This window comes from Haliaeetus leucocephalus, unplaced genomic scaffold (assembly GCF_000737465.1).
Source record: "Haliaeetus leucocephalus isolate CR32 unplaced genomic scaffold, Haliaeetus_leucocephalus-4.0 Scaffold286, whole genome shotgun sequence".
NCBI lineage: Eukaryota > Metazoa > Chordata > Aves > Accipitriformes > Accipitridae > Haliaeetus > Haliaeetus leucocephalus.
The window spans coordinates 56,049-78,095 of record NW_010972722.1 but is presented as its reverse complement, the minus strand read 5'-3'; the positions used below and the strand labels follow the sequence as shown (position 1 = coordinate 78,095).

Genomic DNA, 22,047 nt, shown 5'->3' with positions numbered 1-22,047 from the left:
GCATTGCCTGGGGCTAACGAGAAAGGTTAATTCCTCTCACAAATCTTTACGGCAAGTGGAATCAAGAATTCTCCGCAGTATATGAAGACATAAACTCTTCCAAGACCATTTGTTTTCATAGCCAAAATGAAAACAAAGTCTTATTCTAATATATCAAGACAGACAGACCACACAACTTTGAAGTTTCCAGCATTAGCCTTTTTCAAATTCTGATGAGTCCTTTTTTTCCTTACACTGAGTCTTCACAGACTAAAGTATCACACACTATTAAATCTCTCATCCATGTCATCTAATTTACTTGGTACACTCCACTGAAAAATAATGGACCCTGTGATATAGATCACAAATGCTATTTCAGGCCAATCATGTTTTTTTTGCAGCTAAGAGGAAAATAACAAAAAAACAGAAAGTAAATTTAACATTAGCCAAGTCATGACTGCAGTTTTCGTATAATATAATCTATCTTTCCCTCCTTTCTTTGCCCACTCAGCTGAACAGAAATATAAACTAACATACTCATTTACCTAGTCCTGGCTACAAATACTGAAAGCCCAAACTCCTGATTCAACTATAGTTTGCATGTGGTGAAGCAAATGAGTTCTTGGTCAGAACAGTCATCAGCCTTTGAAAAATAAGTATCAGTATGTCAAGCTGCATCTGTCATAAAAATTTTTTTTTTTGACATGTTCTTTTGAAAAATCTTTCTGATTTCAAAATGCTTTTCTTCAGCCCAAGCAGCACCTGAAATTATCAGTCCTCTCCAGCCTCCATCAGGCTGTCAGAAATGAGAAGCATTTATCACAGAAAATTCTCAGTTCAGTAGGAAATATTGAAAAGGTGATGCGTGGCCAAGCCAGTTATCTACATTTCAGCACTCCTGGAATAACAATACAGAAGGGAGACATAGTAGACAGATCAGCAAGAAGAGACCAGAGTCATTAGATGAAAGGAATAAAGAAGTTTTGAAGAGAAATAGGGAAGAGAGAGGTGCATTCTTGGTGAACAAGATAGGTAACAGGAAAGAGGTGAAAATGGAGGAAACAGAAGTGGAAAGCCGAAGAGCAGGAAGTATACAGGGAGTATCCTGGGAGTAAAGTGTGCAGGCAGTAGGGGCAAAACTGAGGACTGTGCATCACGTTGAAGGTCTCAGCAACTAGGTAGAATTAACTTGAGAATTCAATGACCAACGTCAAAACATGAGATAAGAGAAAGGTATTTAGCCTTATATGGTTCTTGCAGATTATTTCTATTTCAGTATAGTGTCATTGCTCTGCATCTATAGGTTCTTCCCCTGGACTCTACTGAGCCAGTAGACATACTGCAGCTTTAAATAGTGATTTTAGTGTGCTTTATGGGGATGTTTTTCTCCATGATTACAAGCGGCTGTGAGCCAAATCTCTATGATACTTTACTATGTAGGCTTAGGAACTAGTTAAACTGCTTATGACTTTCATTTTGGGGATTTATTAGATCACAGATTTGAAGACTAATTTTCAGGAGAAACATGAATAACTTGGCTGTTCCATATTTTCTCCTTTAAAAATATTACACATATTATCACAGTGTTTCTTAGACCACTTAGGGTATGTTTCTTAGGGCTGTTATTTTGACATGTAGGTAATTCTGGTTTTGAAAGTTGGAATTATGAAATTCCATAGAAAATTGGTTATTAATTAAAATAAATATAGAGGATATAGAAGTGCACAGCTGCATTTTCTAGCTCCTTCTATTTTAAACAGCTGCAGCATTCTGCAACAAACCAAGATCCCAGTTTTGTATTCTGGGTTGCTAATTAGTTATTATCTTTTATAGCTTTAATCAATGAACTGCTAAAGCTAAGCCAGACCAGCGTACTCTGCTGTTATTTGTAAATTAACCTTTAACAGTCTCAAAGCAGCACTTTCAGCCCCTGCACGTTTTTTGCAGTGACTGCTTGAGGAGTCATAATTAGACCGTTTTTCTGTAGGAAGAAGGTGAATAGAAACTCACTGACATTTAGGAAGAAATTGTTCTCCATTTACAACCGCAGTGTAAAGCTATATCATATGAAATATGTTGTACCTCAGGTCTCATAACTCTCAGAGTTATTGTCTTAGGCTCTTTCTCTTTAAACTGAATTTCTAGAAAAATACTTCAGAGGCCAAGACCTTTGTGACAGTACTGTGCCCCCCTATGAGCTTTTACTGGAGTGTTATGCCTGCTGAATTTCAAGAACAGTGCCTGTTGCAACAGTAAAGAGTCAACCTGAAAAAAACAAAATCACTGAGTCCATTTAACATCAGCACAGAAGGAATGGAAGATGCAGACAGATCCAATGATTATTCCATGAAAAGAACAACTGTAGTGTGGCTTTCTGTCCCCCTCATCACAATCTATTACCCAATCTTGGTGTGCCAATCTTCTTTCCAGTGACGTCTGCTCAGTAGTCACTTAAGAGTCTACATTGTGCCATTCCCAATGCTATCTGCCTCCTGTAGACCTTCTAGCATCCTTTTCCAATTTTTTCCCTCTACCAGGTCTTCTGTGCTCACCTACCTATTCCAAGATTTCTACTGGTGTCCTCTCTCATGTTCTTAGATTTCTCTGCTCAGATCTCTCCTCTGTCTCATCTGGGCCCTTCACACACTGTTCTGTTGGAAGAAAGTGTCTCTTTCTGACAGAATGGTCCTATTAAAGTAGGATTTACTTGCTTGACATACAAATTAGTCTGTGAAATACAGAATTGTATATGCCATGACTTACACTAGATAATTATAATAATTTCTTCTCTTGTCAAGGCACTCCTGGACATTTTTGTTAAAATCCATGCAAGCATCCATTTTCTTCACAGCTTTCCCACAGTCATTCCATTCACAACACTCTACCCCAAACCAGCAGTATAAAACTTACTAGGAAGACTGACTTGCCTTTCAGATAACTTTGCTTATTTGCCATATTTATAGTTGCTTCTCATTTAATTTTCAGTATTCATCACTTATTCTACAGCCCATGCCCCATCAATGGACTTTTGCATTCCAGATGATTGCAGCAGGAACCATCCTCTGAGAGCAACATAAATCTATTCCAGAGCAACTGTAGTTCCCACCACAAAATCTAAGAGTCTCTATAGTCTTTCAGGACAGTCTGAAAGTATACAAGCATGGAATATCCCTAGCTAGGGATGTGTAAAAAGGTCACAGTTAGGTGGGTGTCCTGGTTTCAGCTGGGATAGAGTTAACTGTCTTCCTAGTAGCTGGTACGATGCTATGTTTTGAGTTCAGTATGTGAAGAATGTTGATAACACTGATGTTTTCAGTTGTTGCTCAGTAGTGTTTAGACTACAGTCAAGGATTTTTCAGCTTCTCATGCCCAGCCAGGGCACCTGACCCAAACTGGCCAACAGTGTATTCCATACCATGTGACGTCCCATCTAGTATAGGGACTGGGAAGGGGGGGGCAGGGAATCGCCACTCGGGGACTGGCTGGGTGTCGGTCGGTGGGTGGTGAACAATTGCCCTGCGCATCATTTGTACATTTCAATCCTTTTATTACTACTGTTGTCATTTTATTAGTGTTATCATTATTAGTTTCTTCTTTTCTGTTCTATTAAACCGTTCCTATCTCAACCCGCGAGTTTTACTTCTTTTCCCGATTTTCTCCCCCATCCCACTGGATGGGGGGGAGTGAGTGAGCGGCTGCGTGGTGCTTAGTTGCTGGCTGGGGTTAAACCACGACAGTGGGAGATAAGGAACAGCAGGAAAAACTGAATAAAGAGAGGAAAGCTGTGACAGACACAAATTTCAGAGGACAAATGTTGAAAGAGTCAGAGCAGGGGTGATGGGACAAAAGGAGCTATATGTCTTCGTATAAAGATTTTATATATATACAAATATATAAAAATATATACACACATATATACTTATATAGCACATACAGTCCTCTTCAGACCTAGAGTTGAAACCCATTCTTGGTTATAATATTCCTGTGCCTTTTCAAGTAGCTATGAAACCCACAGCTAACCTGTCTCTCCTGCTTATTTCCCTTAAGGAACAGCAGCCAATATTACTACTGCTGTTTACTTGGCCACTTCAAGGGATAAACATATGCACCATGAATGTCAAGCATGGAGGACTGCCCATGTCGAGGTCAGTAGATTCTCACACAATGTAATTGCTTTTTTCATAAGAACACTTTAAAAAACAAGGCTACCACCTCTCTTCCCCAGCTAATTATCTGGGAAAAGGAAACAAAAATGACAGATATACTTAGAAGAATGTTACCACTGCAAAATCAGAAGCATAAAATTAGTGTATGTTAGGATGGCATTTGCCTATGCAACCTTAATTCAGTCCCTTGTGCATATTCATAAGGCTAGACACTGAAATCCTGGCTTCATTGAAGTCAGAGGGCTATTTGCCATGGACTTCAGAGATGCCAGTATTTCACCCACGGTCTTCACCTACATGCTTACAAATTTCAGATGCAGATTTTTTCATGAGGTCCTTTCCTCTTTTGTTTACAGAGCTGTCTGAATTGAGGTCTTTTTTCCCCCTCTATATATGTCGCGTGTGGCCCAGTGCCTTATTTACTGCATGTATATACAGCCTACATTGCATACAGGATTTAAAATTTCTCATGGATATTTTTCATCACAAAACCTTATCATTCTCCTGAGTCTTATATGTGCTATGAAAGCATCTTTAGACTGTTTTTGTGAAGCACTTGCATTTCCAGTTCTGTTTTGTAGATTGGAACCAGAAGCACAGAGAAATACACACAGATTTATCTAATGCCCACTAATTCTAAGCTCTGAATTATGCATAGGTCTGATTTATTCAGAAATCTTCAGTGATGTATGTTTAGAGCAAAGTTGCTGTTCATATTGGTTTCTATTATGAACCCCCACCATTTCTGTAAATCAAGCTCCATTTATTCCGAGTTAGGCATCCAAAAAACAAAGTTCATTCAGTTTAGTGGTCACCTATAGAAAGTCTGTACTGAATCTGTCAAAGGACATAAAGCAGAAACCAGAAATCTGTCTGCATTTCCTGGACTCACTATGCAGCACGTGGGGGATAAATAAGATGCCCCAGAGCTAAACCCAACCTTATCCTCTACCCAGAGGGAGTTTAAGGCTTCTTGTCCCACCTCACTTGGAAGTATCTTGACTACAAACCTACAAACTATTGGACTTGTGGATAAGAAAATGCAAAGACATTTTAAAAATGAACAGAGGTTCACTGTCCCCTGCATGGGTGAAATATGCAATAAAGTCAATAGGAGCATTGTCAGTCAAATGAGGACCAGGTTTTGCTTGGGCAGCACATATTTGCTGAAACATCATGTGATGTTCGAGTACAGCTATGCATTAGGAATTAAAGATTTACTGATTTAACACTTGACTTTTCATCCTTCTTAAAGTGTTCCTATGACATCAATTTGAGTGGTCTCATCGATTAACTCTGAATCTGTCTCTGTGAGGTGTCTTACCCCTGGCTTTTGTGGATTGTTAAATTAAATGAATGGTTTAGTGACAAACTGATTTGGATTAATCAATTGACTAAAACAACTGCATGGAGAATGTGCACAGAACAGGCTTGGAAGTGGTTTCTAGTAATCAGAAGTCAAGACCTGCAGCTGCAACAGTATGCTGATGATAACAGAGAAAACAAATAGCTTATCTAGGAGTTTATCTGGACCTAGGTGCACTCCATTCATATGCAAATGATATGTCAGGAACAAATGCATTTTTTGACTCAATTGACTGCAACTGACCATGAGTTGAATCTCTTCTGAAAAGCATCAGTTATGTATGTTAACCTGATGAAAAATATTACAGGTCTTGAACCTAAGCCAGAAAAGAAAGAAGCATGGAAAGAGATATTTGTGGGAAACTGCAGATAGGATTCTAAAACAGTGGTAGTAAATTGCTGAAAATGTGATGCATGATGAGGTACTTCAGCTATGAAAAGTAACACAATCATTAATCCTAACTGAGGTTTCCCAATGAATTGCCTGTTTGCTATTAAGGACCAGGGATATCTCTAGCTTTTGCTTACAAAGAGTGGAGAAGAATATTACCTGGAACCCACTAAAAAAAGGGCTAATGTTATGTTGGGGTCACTAATCCCTTGGGAGTGGACAAAGACAAAACAAATGAGTCTTCATTGTGCAGGAAAAAAGATATTAATTTACAAGGAACCTGGTTCACAAAAATTGGATTTAAAGGTAGCTGTAACTAGCATGAATATTCCATAATGCAATTTTAATTAGCCACATTTTCCTGTATGGCAGAAAAATTTCCTGTTGCTGAAGGTATTTCTTACAACCTGTTTGAATACATTGCCTAGAAATAAAAACCACAGAGAAACAATGATCTACAACACTCAGTCCAAGGGCCAAAGTAAACAGCCTTGGCACTTGGACTCTCCAGCTACCCAGCTCCACAGGGCCTCCTGCCAGCTTCTCCTCCCACTATGTCTTACAGTTTTCTCCACCCTACATAGCCACCAACATACAGAGCAGCGTGTGTGACAGGGATGCATGCATTGCACAAGTGCCTCATTGCATGGTCATGGAAGGAAAGAGCAATAAGAGCCAAGGGTTACTGCTGCTCCTCAAACAAAGAGATGTTCAGGTTCCCCAGGTGAGTCTAAAATAATAAAACCCCAAAAGAATAGCAGGGAGGAGTCCATATAGTGGATCAGGGCTCTGGGACCCAAATGCCAACGGACCTCCTCAGAAGACAGGACCATGCTACCTTTGCAATTACATTCACATTCTTAGAAATCTGCATTAACAGCAAGCAATCATCTGGGTGAATATTTGCATCCATACCAAACTTGGTATAAGGTAGTACACTAAGCGCTCAGTCAAGGATGATTAGTGCAGCTGAAAGCCTGAGGGAACCCCCTGTAAAGGTTAGAGTGTACTTGTGATGACATTTTCAAATGCAAGGTCAACAGTTACGCACCCTTCATAATAAGCTGTGGCTTCCTGCAAAGCCTGCAACAGAAGGAAAAGCACACAAAAACCAGGTAATTATAGCCTAGGGGCTCATTATATATTATATTAATTTCCAAATCTGTTTCTGCAGTCAACCCTTCTGCAACACCAGTGCAGGTCTTGCTGAGCACCATTAATTCATGGCTATGTTGTAACTGTGATTGCAAATCCTGAAGTTGCTTCTCCGCCCTTTATCCAGGTAAAATTCCCATTTAAGTCAAGGGAAAGTTTTGCACCAAGAATTATTAAATAAAGCAGCTCTCGCATCTTTTCTGCTGGAGATCCCACTTCTCAGCCTTTGACCTGCCTCTGTGATATGACTGTCACTCCTCATTTGAACTTCTGGAGGACTCACAATGCTCACAGAGCTGTCATACAGGGCTCACAACCCTACACAGGGCATCCACTAAGTTGACAGCTTAGTTTGGGCATGACTGAAACCATTGATCACACCAGTGGCTGGCTACTCCACTACATCTCTATGTTATTCCTGCTCCAGCATAAAAAGTGAGAATATTTTATTGCCTGCACTGCAAAAGATACAGCTGATTTTTCTTTTCTTAACTCAATGAGGACTTTTTGTCAATTCATATTGACTGCTGTGAAGGCATCAGTCAGTGACTGAGTAAATGAAGCTACATTCTAAAATGTGGGTTTGGTCATTTATTTTGACAAGCAAATAATAGTTTAGTTTCCATCATCACACACTAGTGAATGAAAATAGCTAGCAAAAAAAAATAGGTCTGATTTCACCACAGAAAATGAGAAGAGACATTCAAAGGGACTTACTGGGTTTGTAAAAATAACAAAGGGAGAACTGATAAGCTCCTACCCCAGTTTTACTGTTCTTTTGAAATGGAGGCCAAATCAGCTCTAGATCCAAGCGTTTTGAATCTGAATACACACATCAGAACTGAAGACCTTCCATTATTCCATTAAACAAACCAATAACCTCCAAAGGCAGGGTGAAAGCTGGGATCAAGGCCTCTTATCTCCAGTGCTCGTCTGAGACTGACTAAAGAAAAAGCTGTATTTTATGCTTTATTATTCCACTCTATTTAGATTCCCCAGATTAGTTTACAAGAACTTCACTCAGAGACGAAAAACAGAAGAAAAACTAAAACAAAAGCATTAGGAGGCCTACTTCAGTTAACATTAGTTCCTCACATATATTCTGGATTTTCACACCCTTACCTGGAGTAGCACTGGAGACTGTTGGCCACTGCTGATCAGGCCCTCCTGGTCCTCCACGTATGACTCCTGCCTCCTCCACATGCACAGCACTGAATAAGCATACATCATAGTTAGATTATACAGTTCCCCTCTGCCCTGAGCTTTATAACACTTCCCTTTCTTGTCATTCTTCAAAGGTCATAACTGTTTGTCACTGTGCAACTACTACTATAGTACCACCTGATGCTAACAAATTCTGCTGGAGCATTGGAGAACTAGCTGTTTTGACTTGCAAAAAATATCTTTGATTATTTACTAAAACACACTTGTGGCATAATTTATAAACCAAACATACCTGCAGGACACTTTGCTTTCATTGACTGGAAGCCGCTAATAAGGAAGTTACACACCTTCTTTGCTATTATGACTATGCTATGTCATTAAAGCAAATGACAAAAAGTTGGTGGAGTTAGTTCTGTCATTATGCCACTTTAACAGATCCCACCTTCCTGGGCTACTGCATGCTTCTCATGAGCAATTCGGAAAGAAAAATACATTTTCTCAAATGCAGAAACTAAACACAGCAAATTTTATGGTGTCACATCGTGAGCACTTGGCCTTGAAAGTACAATTTGGGTATTAGGCAGCACCTTACATGGAAGGAAAAGAAAAAATCTGCTACCTCTAATGCAAAACTAGGCACATATTTATGTGAAATTCCTTCGAGAAACAGGATTCTGTGACTGTGTCCCTGTCTCTGCTCATCTGCTTCTCAGCTCCATTCCACACTCCCAGTTGAACTTAATGGGCAGTTTCAACCAAATGTAGCAGATGTCGAGGGTTCTATGGATACCAAATTTCTACAAGTTTTATGAAAAATCAGCATTTTATGAAAACCATCAGCTGTGCAGGTCACACAGGCTCAGAACCTGAGATTTCAGGTAAGGACAGGGGGCTGCTGATTTGAGAGAACAGAGGAACATGTACAATTTCCCAGAAATGCTTCATTAGCTCCTCTGCTTGTGGGATGAATTCCTTTAAATGAGCTCTGACTTTTCATTAATTATTCAAGTAACTTCAGGCAAGATCTTGAACCCTGTATAGAAAGGAATGTGGATCCACAGGATCACACAAGAGCACGCCTGACTCTGAGGACCAGTAAATAAGATGCTTAGGTAGGCAGGAGAATTCCTGCTTCAGGATCCTGCTCCCTGGACCGTTTATTCATTTTGCAGTATGCAGTCAGGGATTTAAAACAAACAAACAAACAAAAAACCCAGCAGGAACATGAAAGAAAGCAGTTTGCCCAACAGGCCACAGAATCAAGCTTGCTCTTTCTTCCTTTCCTTCTGGTCCCTGAGGTTTAGGTTCCTTTTTTATACAGCAGCCCAAAGTCAGCTGGAAAGGTACACTGTGCCCTCAACCACATGAAGCATAGTCTCAGGGATGGACAATCTGAATCTGAGATTTGGATGTCAACGTTATGAAGATTCATCACCCCTGTGGATAATGGATAAAAGGTGATGACTACAGTCCCATTGCACCAACAATTTTGGGAAAAGCATACCATCCTGCACTTTGTAGTGCCACTAGGAACTATTGCAGCCTTATAACTGTGTCTAAACCTGTAAGGTAGTCTTATTAATCACATAAGATTACACCTGAATATAAAACCAGTTTTCTAATCTGCTCAGGAAGGGACAGCAAAAATATTTTATTTAGGCTCTACAAAAACAACTTTACTATAATTATCTTTTTCCAGGTGTACTGAGTAGCAAATTATAGCAGAGACTGCTTGTAATGTTAAGGCAGAGGACTTTTCAAGATGTCTAAAGAGATTCGGACACAGCCTCACTTTTCCTGCTTTGAAAATCTGTCTCATATCTTCAAAATGTCCTTTAAACTGTATTAAACATCTTGATTGCACCATGTGGTTAATAAACTGACTGCAGGAGCAGCATACTTTTATGGTAATGAGAGACAACAAGATGGAAAACGCATCAGTGCTGCAGACAGTCTATTGAAACACCAGCATTGATGATTACAGGGAGCTTTAAAGTAAACAAAAAGTGTATAATCACAGTTAAATAATTCAATAATTGGAGCAATTACGCCTTGACAGTCAATGTATAAAAAAGCAGGAGGTAAACACAAAAAAAGGACAGATCTACAGTAGTACAATAATAGCATAAGATGCAGTCAGACTGAATCTGTAACACTTGGAGATTGGAAGTGACAGCAGCAGAACTCTCCCTCTGAGTGCCTTCCCTCTCAGTGTACAGATATCATCAGTCTAGGGCATCAGAGGAGACAGACAGCTTTGTCCTTTTCACAGAGAACAAGGACAGAATTCTCCTTCATGTGGGGAAACACCATACCTACCTTTGCATTCCTGCCCTTAGGGATGCAGAGTAGCGCCAGTCAGGATTGGGGTGTTTTGGCTGTAGAAACAAAAGCCCAGGATAATGTTGTTAATGTATGTTAAGTGTGCTGAAAAGCATACGCATCTGGCTAATTTTGTCAGAAAAGTCTGTATGGAGCTACTCAATTTTTGTGAACGTTCAGAACTGCCAAACCTTTCTACAAATCTAAAGAAACTTTCAAACGGACACACAGAGAGTGTCTCTGTAATAGAGAAACTTGTTTGCATGCCAATGCCGTTGGCTAGAGATGATCTCTGTGGAATGACATTTAATGCTGGAAACAGGTAGACAGTTATTTAGTACAGTCATCAACATTCTGGGCATAGGGAAAAAAAAACCATCATATATGCATAAAACACATTGTTTGTTTACCTGATAAGTCGAGGAAACTCGAGCTGCTGCACTGAATAGCACCTGCCTGAGGACGTATAAAATACAGCCCCCTGTGAAGAGGACATGCGGGGTAGTCTGTCTGCTGTGAGGTTTCTGCTGGCATTTAGTGTACTGCAGAGGACCGCACTAGATTGTATCAGATTTGCAGACTGCAGCAAGTCTTTTATCAAAGGCAGACCTGTTCTTTCATAATATCAAGAACTACTACATTCTCCACATTCATGAGAGGGTGTAAGAGATGGAAGGGGAAAACAACCAGCAATACCCTTTGACCAACAAACCTCAGCATATGCTGACCTACTGCAGAATGGCTTGCTAAATAAAGAGATAATTAAGAAATCCTTTGTTGATCAAAAACTGCTCCAGAAAATCTCTTTTGCATTGTCAGGGCACCATCACAACAATTTTCAACTACAGCCAATGAATGCAAGCTCAGGTCCTTTAAAATTAAGCTGTAAGCACATAACAAGGTTACTTCTCAGGATTCTCAAGATGTTATTCTGTAGGTGATATCGCAGCCAGTGCTTAACTTCAAGCACTTGAATTCAAAGAGAGAACTTATGTCCAGAAACATAATGGACTACACTCATTCCTGGTCTGTCTTGTACAGTGCCAAATACACAAATAATACATGACAGTAATGGTTTAATTCTCTTCAAGCTATTGGAGGCAGATCAGCAATGAATTTTGTCCCATTACTTGAAAGAGAAAAAGAAAGTGTTGAATGCTCTGAATTATTTAAAGTCAACTCTGCCTTTCCTCTTGAGGTTTGGGTTATGCTTTTCCCTGGATCAATAAGTTTTATTCAAATAAAAATGGAGCAATTACAACTTACGCTATCGCTCTATCACCATATTTCCCAGGTCCAGCATCACTCAAGAGCGAGATGCTCTCGGATGACACACATCCTAGTATTCTTTACGGTCCGAGTTACACAAAAGGGAGGAGGCTGCTATTTGCAACCACACATTAAACATCTGTGCTAGCAGTCTCCTTCCCATTTAGCCCCCAGTTCTCTGGCATACTTGGGTTCTGCTGAGTTTAGCAGAAAGTGTCTTGACAAGGAGCCCATTATGCATGGTTCTAGTATTTTCTGATTCATTCCGGTTTGGCCCTGGTCCCAGGGATGTCAAAGCAACTCTAAAGTCATCCATGTAGTAACAGTCAATGAAAGAGGATAGAAAATAATACACACTGATCAGATCCTCTCCTGAGTTTGCCTTTCTTAATGTATGAAGGGTGCTGACACCAGAAGATTTGCCTCTGCTGGAGATTTTCTTCTAGCAGGGGAACTGCTAGACTGGGGGTGGTGCCCCTTTGCTCTTTTTTGCAATTTGAGAGGTGCAGGTTACTAATTTGTACAGGCTTATAGGCAATGTGAGGAGGAAGAGGAGTCTTACCAGTCCCTGACTGTCCTAGTTTCAGCTGGGATAGAGTTAACTGTCTTCCTAGTAGCTGGTACAGTGCTATGTTTTGAGTTCAGTATGTGAAGAATGTTGATAACACTGATGTTTTCAGTTGTTGCTAAGTAGTGTTTAGACTACAGTCAAGGATTTTTCAGCTTCTCATGCCCAGCCAGCGAGAAAGCTGGAGGGGCACAAGAAGTTGGCACAGGACACAGCCAGGGCACCTGACCCAAACTGGCCAACAGGGTATTCCATACCATGTGACATCCCATCTAGTATAGGGACTGGGGAGTGTGGGGGGGGATCGCCGCTCGGGGACTAGCTGGGTGTCGGTCGGCGGGTGGTGAGCAATTGCACTGCGCATCATTTGTACATTCCAATCCTTTTATTATTGCTGTTGTCATTGCATTAGTGTTATCATTATCATTATTAGTTTCTTCTTTTCTGTTCTATTAAACCGTTCTTATCTCAAACCGCGGGTTTTGCTTCTTTTTCCCGATTTTCTCCCCCATCCCACTGGGGGCGGGGGGAGGAGTGAGTGAGTGGCTGCATGGTGCTTAGTTGCTGGCTGGGGTTAAACCACGACACTAACAAAACACAGGTGAAGTGAGATTACATCAAAGAGCTGAAAAGTCTGACACGAGTTGGGTAGGAGTAAAAAAAGAGGAAAACAGCCACTCGCTCAAAGTATATAGATTTTTGTTTTTCAGCTGAAAGCTTTCCAGCTCTTGGCTAGAAGACAAAAATCTATGTTCTGTTGCAGTGGGAACCTTCAGACACCAGATCATAAATGGGTGATGATGGCAGGAGAAACTCATCAGAAATTCATCATTCATTCACTCTACATGCACGGACCAACATTCACCATGTCAGTATAACAGAAACAGCAGCAGTTAGGAGATTGCGGCATTTTCAAAGGTTACTATCCAGAAGCTGTGGTTTCTTGTGGCTACTCCCAAACAGTTCTCCATTTGCTACTACTCTCTAGGCAGGGCTGTAGTGCTGCTCCCAGAGGAGCAGAAGGAGGAAGGAGGGGACAGGATCACAAAAACATACTCTGGAGATGGAAAGATGTATTGCCACAGTTGACTTTCAGACCTGTCAGGGGCTGTTTTTTTGTTTTTAACTGTAAAAAATTCTATGTCTGGGACTTGTCTACTTTTTTAAGTCTTCACATGAAGAACAGGAGGAGCAGGAAGTTGGGCAGCAGTCTGCCTTTGCCCAGACCTATTCTCACCCAGTTTTACCATGTGCACACTGCTTGACTGGGAACTTTGAGGCCTCAGCAAGAGGTGCATGTTTGTCCCATACTTGTGTTATCACAGGGCAATGTCCTACAACTAGCAAAATTGGTGAGATTCCAATTTTATCAGTGTAACTGGCTTCTCCTTTTGTTCTGCTACAGACTGTAGTTCTTTAAGATCCTCTGGTCATAAGAGAAAAGATGTTTCAATACATCTTTAAATGAGATTGGGCAAATAGGAGCAAGAAAAGCAAAAAAGCATGACCAATAATAGCATTGACAGCATAGTAGATGCAGCAAACCTGTTCAGTAATATCCTTCCCCAGTTCAGACACAGCAGTGTTGCTTCTTATAGACTTATCAGGCATTCACAGTCTGCATGTTTGGGTTGGCTTGTATCTCTGGCTATGAACAGTCCACCTTTACCAGATCACCCACTGAAACCTCCCACATTGACATGTGCTGTCACACAGCATGCAGTCACTGTGTCGTGACATGATATAACCCATCTCAAAGAAGAGCAGTTTTCAGCACAGTCCCAGGGGAGAGGAGTCTGCAGAGAAGCTGTCAAGGGGCTCCTCTGCAAAGCCCTCTCTTAGACTTCGCTGTGAGCCATGTAGCTGTGTCATAAATCAACACCATCAGGACAAGGTACAGCTGGCCAGGAAGCATGAGTACAGAGAGGAAGCACAAAGAGGAATACAGGCCCTGAAGTGGTCCAGATGCTTCCCGGTTGTACATCCCCATGCTCTCCCTATATCACACAATGCTGACGAAGATAACATTGCTCCTTTTACCTCCCGAGCTCCCAGCTCATTCCAAGACCCTGTTTATCACATGCCAGCCCATTCTACTAACTTTAAGGTAATCTTAGCTTGCCGTTTCCCTCAGAGATTTTTGGAGGCCATGTATGGTCCAGTGGTCCTGTCATTACCACTCATCAGTGGAGGTGAGAAAAATCACATGATCCAGCACAGAAGTAATCAAACATTCCCTGTTTCTCTCACCTGCTTTTTGTGATTTAGTAACAGCACACACCATCATAGTTGTGAGATGAGTCAAAATCTATCCAAGTGCCTATAGAGGTGGTTGTCACTGCATTAGGTGAGCACCTCATGCCAACAGTTTGCTCCTGCCAGTTCTTCCAGGCACCAGGGTTACCTTCTGCCAACCACATAACCACAAGCATTAATGTGACTAGTCATAAACAACCAACTCTACTGGAAAGTCTGATAAGCCAAATGACCATATAATATAGAACAGAGCCACCTCAGTAGCAAAAAAGCTCATACAAAATTTCACACAGTTGTTTTCAAATTGCACAGCATGGGTTAATTGAAGAATCATTTCATGGGTTCATGGAGAATAAATTCAGTTGAAAATACATTGTTACAAACATTTTGCTCAGTTCTCTTTTTTAGCTAATACTTTAAGGATTTGTCCCTGGGATAGAAGGAATTTCTAAATTTTTTTAATGTTGCCCTGATCCCGTATTCATGAAAATCAGTGCAAAGGCTACCATTCATTTCAGTGGGTGTTAGAATAGGGCCTGTTTGAGGTAGAGAAGTGTGAATCAAACATTTGCAAACAGTTACCAGACGATGAGACTGCTAAAAGGATCCCACTCTATTCCTATTTCCACACAAACGCACAACAGAATGATATAAGGTATATTTATCAAATATATCTGCTTTGAAGCAATAATAAAAGGCCTTTTAGAACCCCTGACCACATACAGTCTTGCTTATTTTCCAGTGAGACAGTGCTGACAGATGTGGGGAAACAGAGGCTTCTCTTCCTGACTTCCTTCTGTAAATGTTTAGAATTAACTTGATGTGGAGAACAAACTATTTACAGACTGAACATGTGTTTATCATACAAGAAATCAGAATGGAAACTGGAAAAGCATGTAATTCAGAAGCCCAAACATTTTCTTCCTGGCAGTGTTCATTTGTATTGCTAACTCTAAGAAAACTAAGGTGAAGGGAACAGGCAAGTGCATCTGAAAGCACCTCTGCTTAATATTGGCTGCAAATTTCTGCTGCCACAGCTGTAAGCATTAAACTAAGAGTCTGACTGCCCTAGAGCACAGAGCACTGTCCCTGCTTAGCAGAACAGGTTCAGATGCTGCCACTAAACAAACCAAAAAAACATTTATAGTTAACCTTTACAATGTCAGTGGGGCTGGAGAATTTCTTAAAGGCTTAAGTTCTTGAACTGAGATTGTAAGATATTCCACCACTAATACCTTTAAAGCCTCTGTGAGAAATCTTTTGGAAAGACTGCTCCAGACAATGCTGTGGGTTTACTAGATTTAGAGCCTTCAAAACATGCTTGTATTTTAAAGCAGTATCAGGATGTGTTCAACTCAAGTGTTGTCTGTTTTTTTCCGTGTGTTTAGCAAGCTGGTTTTGAAGTGCAAAATACAGAGAAAGAGCCAAACAGCCACAGAACTCCAATGAATCCCTGGGTCTTACCATCACTAATGCACAGCTTTTGTTTCACTTTCTGAAGTGTCCATAGAGTACCATGGAAATTTTTTTCTGAACATCACATGAAACATCATATTTTGTCAGCGCCATGTGTCAGCACACAAAAAAAAGGTACAAGGAAATGTATAATCAGGAGAGTTTATATCTAGTTCTATCAAGTATCCAGACTGCCCACTCATCTTTAGGAAAGTGCCAGGCTGCCTTCTGGGGCAGAAAACACCTCTTAAAATATATGTTGGCTCGATTGTTATTCCATGCATTGAAGGGAAAAGGTTGTCATGAGGTGCAAGACATAATGAAGGAGCTTAACCGCGCAGAACACAAGAACAAGACAGGAGAGATGAAAAGACAAACCAAGGACCAGACGCTACCCAGACATCACTCGGCACCTTCACAGGCATATGAGGAAAGGGACTCCAGACTAAAGCGCTGAAACCTTGCCTGAAAATGACAGATCATCACTGCCACAGTGCCCAGTAACAAAATCACATCTTCACGCACCCCCTTCATAGCTGTGTGCACCCCTCTTTTGAAAGGCAGGAATCCAGACTGCCCATAACCTCACACAGTGCCAGCAATGAAGCCACAGTATTTTGCTATCCCTATATTTTTGCCCACACTGCCTGCCTGGTCACCCTGCCGTAGTTATCTAGCTGATGAAAGTGTGATACCAATTAACCCCGCGTTCTCATCCTTATCACCAGACTCCTGCCAGCAATAACTGTTTCTAAGGTTTTCAGTACAGCTGTGTTAGTACATTTCTTCTTTTACAAAACACAGTTGGTTTGAGATATTCTTATAAACCTATAAAGGACCATACAGGCAAGCAGCGTGAATGCAGAAGCACAGGCTGTCTTGCAGAAACAAGCTCCCATTCCCCCATCACAACATTAGCAGTACAAGTCAGAATAATCACACAGGAATCTGTGCTTTGACCTTCATACACTGGGTTTTCACTTCCACTGCATCCTTCTAATGACCCAATGAAGTCAGTCACAATTTAGTGGAAAGTAATTATTAACATCTTTGACCTTACTAGTAAATATGAAAAGGACTGAGACCTTATTGCATCAAGTGTTACTGAGATTAATCCCAAATAACTTTGAAATATTTTTCCTCTCACTGTATAAACATCTGCAAAATATTAGCCTTCATGAAACCCTATGTACAATATGCATACATAGAAAGCCCATTCGCACAGTCTCATCCTCATCACTGAACAACTAATAGAAGATCAATTTCCAAAAACTGAAAAAAAAAAAAAAAAAAAAACCTGTTCTCATTATCCAAAAGTAACATACACATCAGAGATGAACTTTGTAAATCAACACAAGGACAATGATGCCTACTGCTATGCTTCACAGGTGAAGGTGTGGGCTTTTACAGATGGATCAAAAGTTCACTTTAACTAAAAAGAGAAACACAGTTGTCTGAAGATCTAATAATACAAAGATCATTATTCTTAGAAAGTAGAATTCAGTGTTGCTAAGCGATGGGTGGCATCTTCAGTGCATCTACGGAGCTTGAAACAAGGGAAAGACATGATTTTGTAGTATGTAATTAGCTAGGAACTAGTAATTAGTGAATACCATTACACTCATCCATTTTCTCATGTACACTTGACATTTCTACATCTTCATAGTATGTACTACTCAAGGGCAGTTTAAGAAGCAGAGACCTAAGAAAAGAACTTGTGATGAGTAGAACTTGTCAGAATTTCACCTCTGTTTATATCATATAGAACTATTTGAATAACTGATTCCTCTTTTGGATCATAACTCCACCCAGGCAGGCATTCATTAGTTTGTTCTATACATCTCTCTTCTTTTGTACTCCAGATCTGGGATGGCTTTGCTGCCACTGCCTGATCTGCACAGGTGTTCAAAACTTGCTAATTCATTGCATTCAGTGGAGTGACTCCCAAAATGTGATAGGAATCTGTCTGTTAAACTAATTTCCTACTGGTCTTGCATCCGAAGTAAAGCCATTTTCCATTACTGATTCCCTTTTTCCCCCCAGAAAATCAGGGGATATTTCACTCTTAGATCCTTCAGCATACATAGTTACAGACAGAGTATGTCTTATGTTCCGTCCTGTATCAAACAGATTCCAGGCATTTTATTATACTCAGAAAGATTTTAAGGTACAAGAACTGTGTAGAAAAAGGAAAAATACTTCCCCCACACCCTGTCACTATGATTTACAGAAAAACACTGCATTAATTTTAAATGGATTCATTTTGAATGGATAATCATTACTCTCGAAAAGCATTTTTATGGAACACTTGCTAGTCCTTAAGATCTGTGCATCTTTGTGTACTAAACAACAGGTGTAAAAGATGCAAACATCTTCGTATGTAAGTAAGTATAAAGAAATAAATTCTATTTCTGTGAAAAGAATACACAAGTCAGGGTCCTTTCTATCCCACCACAGTTACTCCCCTAGCTTTCCCACATCCGGAGGCATAGCACACATTAATGCACAAACTGTCTTATGTCTGTCACAATTGTAGGGTATAAAAAACACAGAGTAATTGCAAAATTTTCCTTTTGTGAACCAGAATTAGTCTCTCCTGTGAGTGCTTCTGGATTTAGTTCCAGTATGTGCAGAAAGGAAACTGTACAGAACATGTAAACCACACACTAATTGCAGACTGCCTGTATGCTGGCATAAAGCAACCATTAATTCTTCACTGTGGGAAAATATTGAAAAGGTTAATACACTGCTGGTCAAACCATAGGTATTAAACAGTTTTCAATAGCAACCCAGCAGGTTAGAAGTTGTCACTTCTGTAATATCATGATGGTAACTTGCTGTAATTATCTACAAAGATGTCACTGGATTGTCACTGTCCAGAAAGCATGAAATGCAGCATTAGGTAGAACAAACATCATCAAAGGAAGGACTGCAGTTTTCAGACAACTAAAATATGCCCACATTAATAAGCAAAGCATATTATTACAATGATCTAAATTCAACAGCTTTGCCTAGGAGTCCAATCAATGAAGTAGCAAACATCTATAACTGGCATAAAGTAATCTATTGATTTCCAGGCTAATCACTTTTTTTTTTTCCCTGCAATATGAGTTTTAGCATTAAAACTTTGAGACCACATGTGTCATTCCCTAGCACTCTGTGGCAGCAGGTGATTTTAGATCTGTAAGAGAAAAGGGAAGGAGGCAATACTCTATACAGCATAAGCTGCAAAACCGAAGTGAATCCAAAACAACAGATACACATACTGAACTTACCAAATGGACCCTGAAAGTTTCAGTATTTACCTAGAACAAAATGCATTGCACAGATTAGATTCATTAGAACCATGTTACACAGCTGTGTGTCGGTGAGCCCAAAAGGGAATATGCTTAATCTGAGTTTTCCAGTCTGAACCTCTGCTTAAGTGCAGATTTGCTCAGAGCACTGTGCTGATCATTTATCAATGTAGCCTCACCTCATTAGGAGTAATGGAGTCATTTTTAAGTATGATCAGGTTTTGTGCACTCTGCCCACTCTGTCCTGTCAGATGCCTCTCAGTCATCACTGCAGAGGGACCAGTAGTTCCTGTTGGGCCACAGGTATTGTAAAACATAAAAGTGTCACTTCCTGATCCTGCAGTTAGGCATGCCTTATAGCAGTAGGTCTTAGTGAGAGACCCATTGCCCCTTACTTCAATGAAATGGGGTTGTACTTTTAAACCGTGGGGCAACCTAGCATCGATGTTGTTGTTGGCCTGCTTGTATATTTCAGCAGGGCACCGTTCTCTGACCCCACAGAACCCTGCACAGCAGGAGTCCCCATACAGACTGTATCTGTAGCACTTGATAACAGTAAGCCCAATGATTGTGAAAAGAAAAACGAAGGAGATGGCGCTCAAAGCAATAATGAGATAAAGCGTGATCTCTGAGTAATTGTTCGGACTTTTAAAGTGCCTTCTTGTATCAGGGATGATTTTGGAAACTCTATCCACCACAGCAACAGTGATGGCTACTGATGAGGACATTGGTGGCTCTCCATTGTCTCTCACCTCCACCGTCAGGTTGAAAGTAGGTGCGCTGTCCTCCCCCAGTTTGCGAGTAGTCCTAATCTCCCCAGTATGGAGCTCTACCCTGAACAAACCTGGATCTGAGGTTTGCACCAGATGGAAGAACAACCAGGCATTTTGTCCTGAGTCCCCATCAATGGCTATAATTTTGGTTACCAAATATCCAGCATATGCCAAGCGTGGGATCATCTCCAGGGCTGCTGAAGTGTTGGTTGAGGTAGGATACAGAATCTGTGGAGCATGGTCATTCTCATCTACCACGTAGATGTGGACAGTGACACTGCTGCTCAGTGGTGGGATCCCGGCATCCTGAGCCTGGACAACCACCTGGAACTCCCTTAGTGTCTCATAGTCAAAGGACCTCACAGCATACATGTTGCCACTATCGGATTTAATGGAGACATAGGAGGCAACAGGTAGCCCTTCAATCTCCCCATCTAGTAGAGAATAGGACACATAGGCATTTTCATCAACATCTGGGTCAGTGGCTTTGATAGTGCACAGCAAGGCTCCAAGGGGGTTGTTCTCAGGGATGTAAACTGAGTACACAGGTTCCTCAAAGTGTGGAGGATTGTCATTGATGTCGGAGATGTCCACATGGATCACCTTCTGGGAGGAGAGAGGGGGGCTCCCAGAGTCGGTAGCCGTAACTGTAATATTGTACGCTGCTGCTTTCTCATGGTCCAGTTTGCCCTGGGTGATCAAGGTGTAGGAGTTCTTGAAAGAGTTGAGTGTGAAGGGGAGGCCAGGGGGAATACGCAGACTCACCTGCTTGTTCAGCCCTGAGTCCTGGTCAGTGACACTCATCAGGGCCACCACAGTTCCTGCCTTTGCATCCTCTGGCACTGGGCTGTACAGGGAGGTCAGGACCACCTCAGGAACATTATCATTGGCATCCACAATGTTGACCAGCACCTTGCAGTGCCCAGCCATAGAGACAGGGCCCTGATCAGTGGCTTGCACATAGATCTCATAGGAGGATGCCTCTTCATAGTCCAAGGTACCATTAACCCGCACCTCCCCTGAGTGTGGGTCCACACTAAAGAGCTGCCTCACCTTCTGTGGGGTGTAGCTGCCAAAGGAGTAGATCACATCCCCGTTGGAGCCCTCATCGGGGTCTGAGGCGTTGAGTTTGACCACTAGTGTGCCAGGCGGGGCATTCTCCAGAAGGCTCACAGTGTAGGTGGAGCGGTCAAAGGCAGGTGGGTTGTCGTTGGTATCCACAACTCGCACAGAGATCTGGGCCGTACCGGACTTGGGGGGGTCCCCACCATCCACAGCAGTGAGCACCAGCTGCTGCAGGGCACTCTGCTCCCGGTCCAGCGGCTGCTGCAGCACCAGCTCCAGGAGTTTGCTGCCACTCTGGAAGCCTTTAAGGTCGAGGGCAAAGTGGCGGCTGGGGCTGAGCTGGTAGCTCTGCACAGAGTTGGTACCCACATCAGGGTCCTGGGCACTCTCGATGTGGAAGCGGGCCCCGGGCACGGCAGACTCACTGATCTCCAGCCGGTAATCCTGGCGGGGGAAGCGTGGCGCATTGTCGTTGATGTCCAGCACCTCCACCTCCACGTTGTGCACCTCGATGGGCTGCTCGATGACCAACTCCAGGCTGAGGAAGCAGGAGGGGCTCAGCTCACAGAGCGCCTCGCGGTCCATGCGCTCCCGCACCAGCAGCGCCCCGCGGCCCAGCTCCAGCTCCAGGTACTGCCGGCCGCTGCCCGAGGTAAGCCGGGCTCCTCTCGCCGCCAGTCGCCGCGGATCCACGCCCAGGTCGCTCGCCACGCTGCCCACGAAGGCGCCGTGCGGCAGCTCCTCCCGCACCGAGTAGCGGAGCGGCCCGCCCGCCGCCCGTCCGGCGCGCAGCCCCAGCAGCAGCAGCAGGCCCAGCACCACC

The 22,047-nt window shown here is 42.0% G+C and overlaps 1 protein-coding gene across 1 annotated transcript in view; it reads right to left on the bottom strand.

Annotated features, from left to right (window-relative positions):
- The window catches only part of PCDHAC2 (protocadherin alpha subfamily C, 2), a 53,237-nt gene that overhangs the window by 31,108 nt on the left and 82 nt on the right, over nt 1–22,047 (bottom strand). Inside the window, exons 2-4 of the mRNA XM_010570082.1 lie at nt 19,566–21,987; nt 10,540–10,598; nt 8,179–8,267 (exon numbers count right to left, since the gene is read on the bottom strand). Of these exons, the coding sequence (XP_010568384.1) occupies nt 8,179–8,267; nt 10,540–10,598; nt 19,566–21,809 (2,392 nt within the window). The 5' untranslated portion in view covers nt 21,810–21,987. The remainder of the gene's footprint in view (nt 1–8,178; nt 8,268–10,539; nt 10,599–19,565; nt 21,988–22,047) is intronic.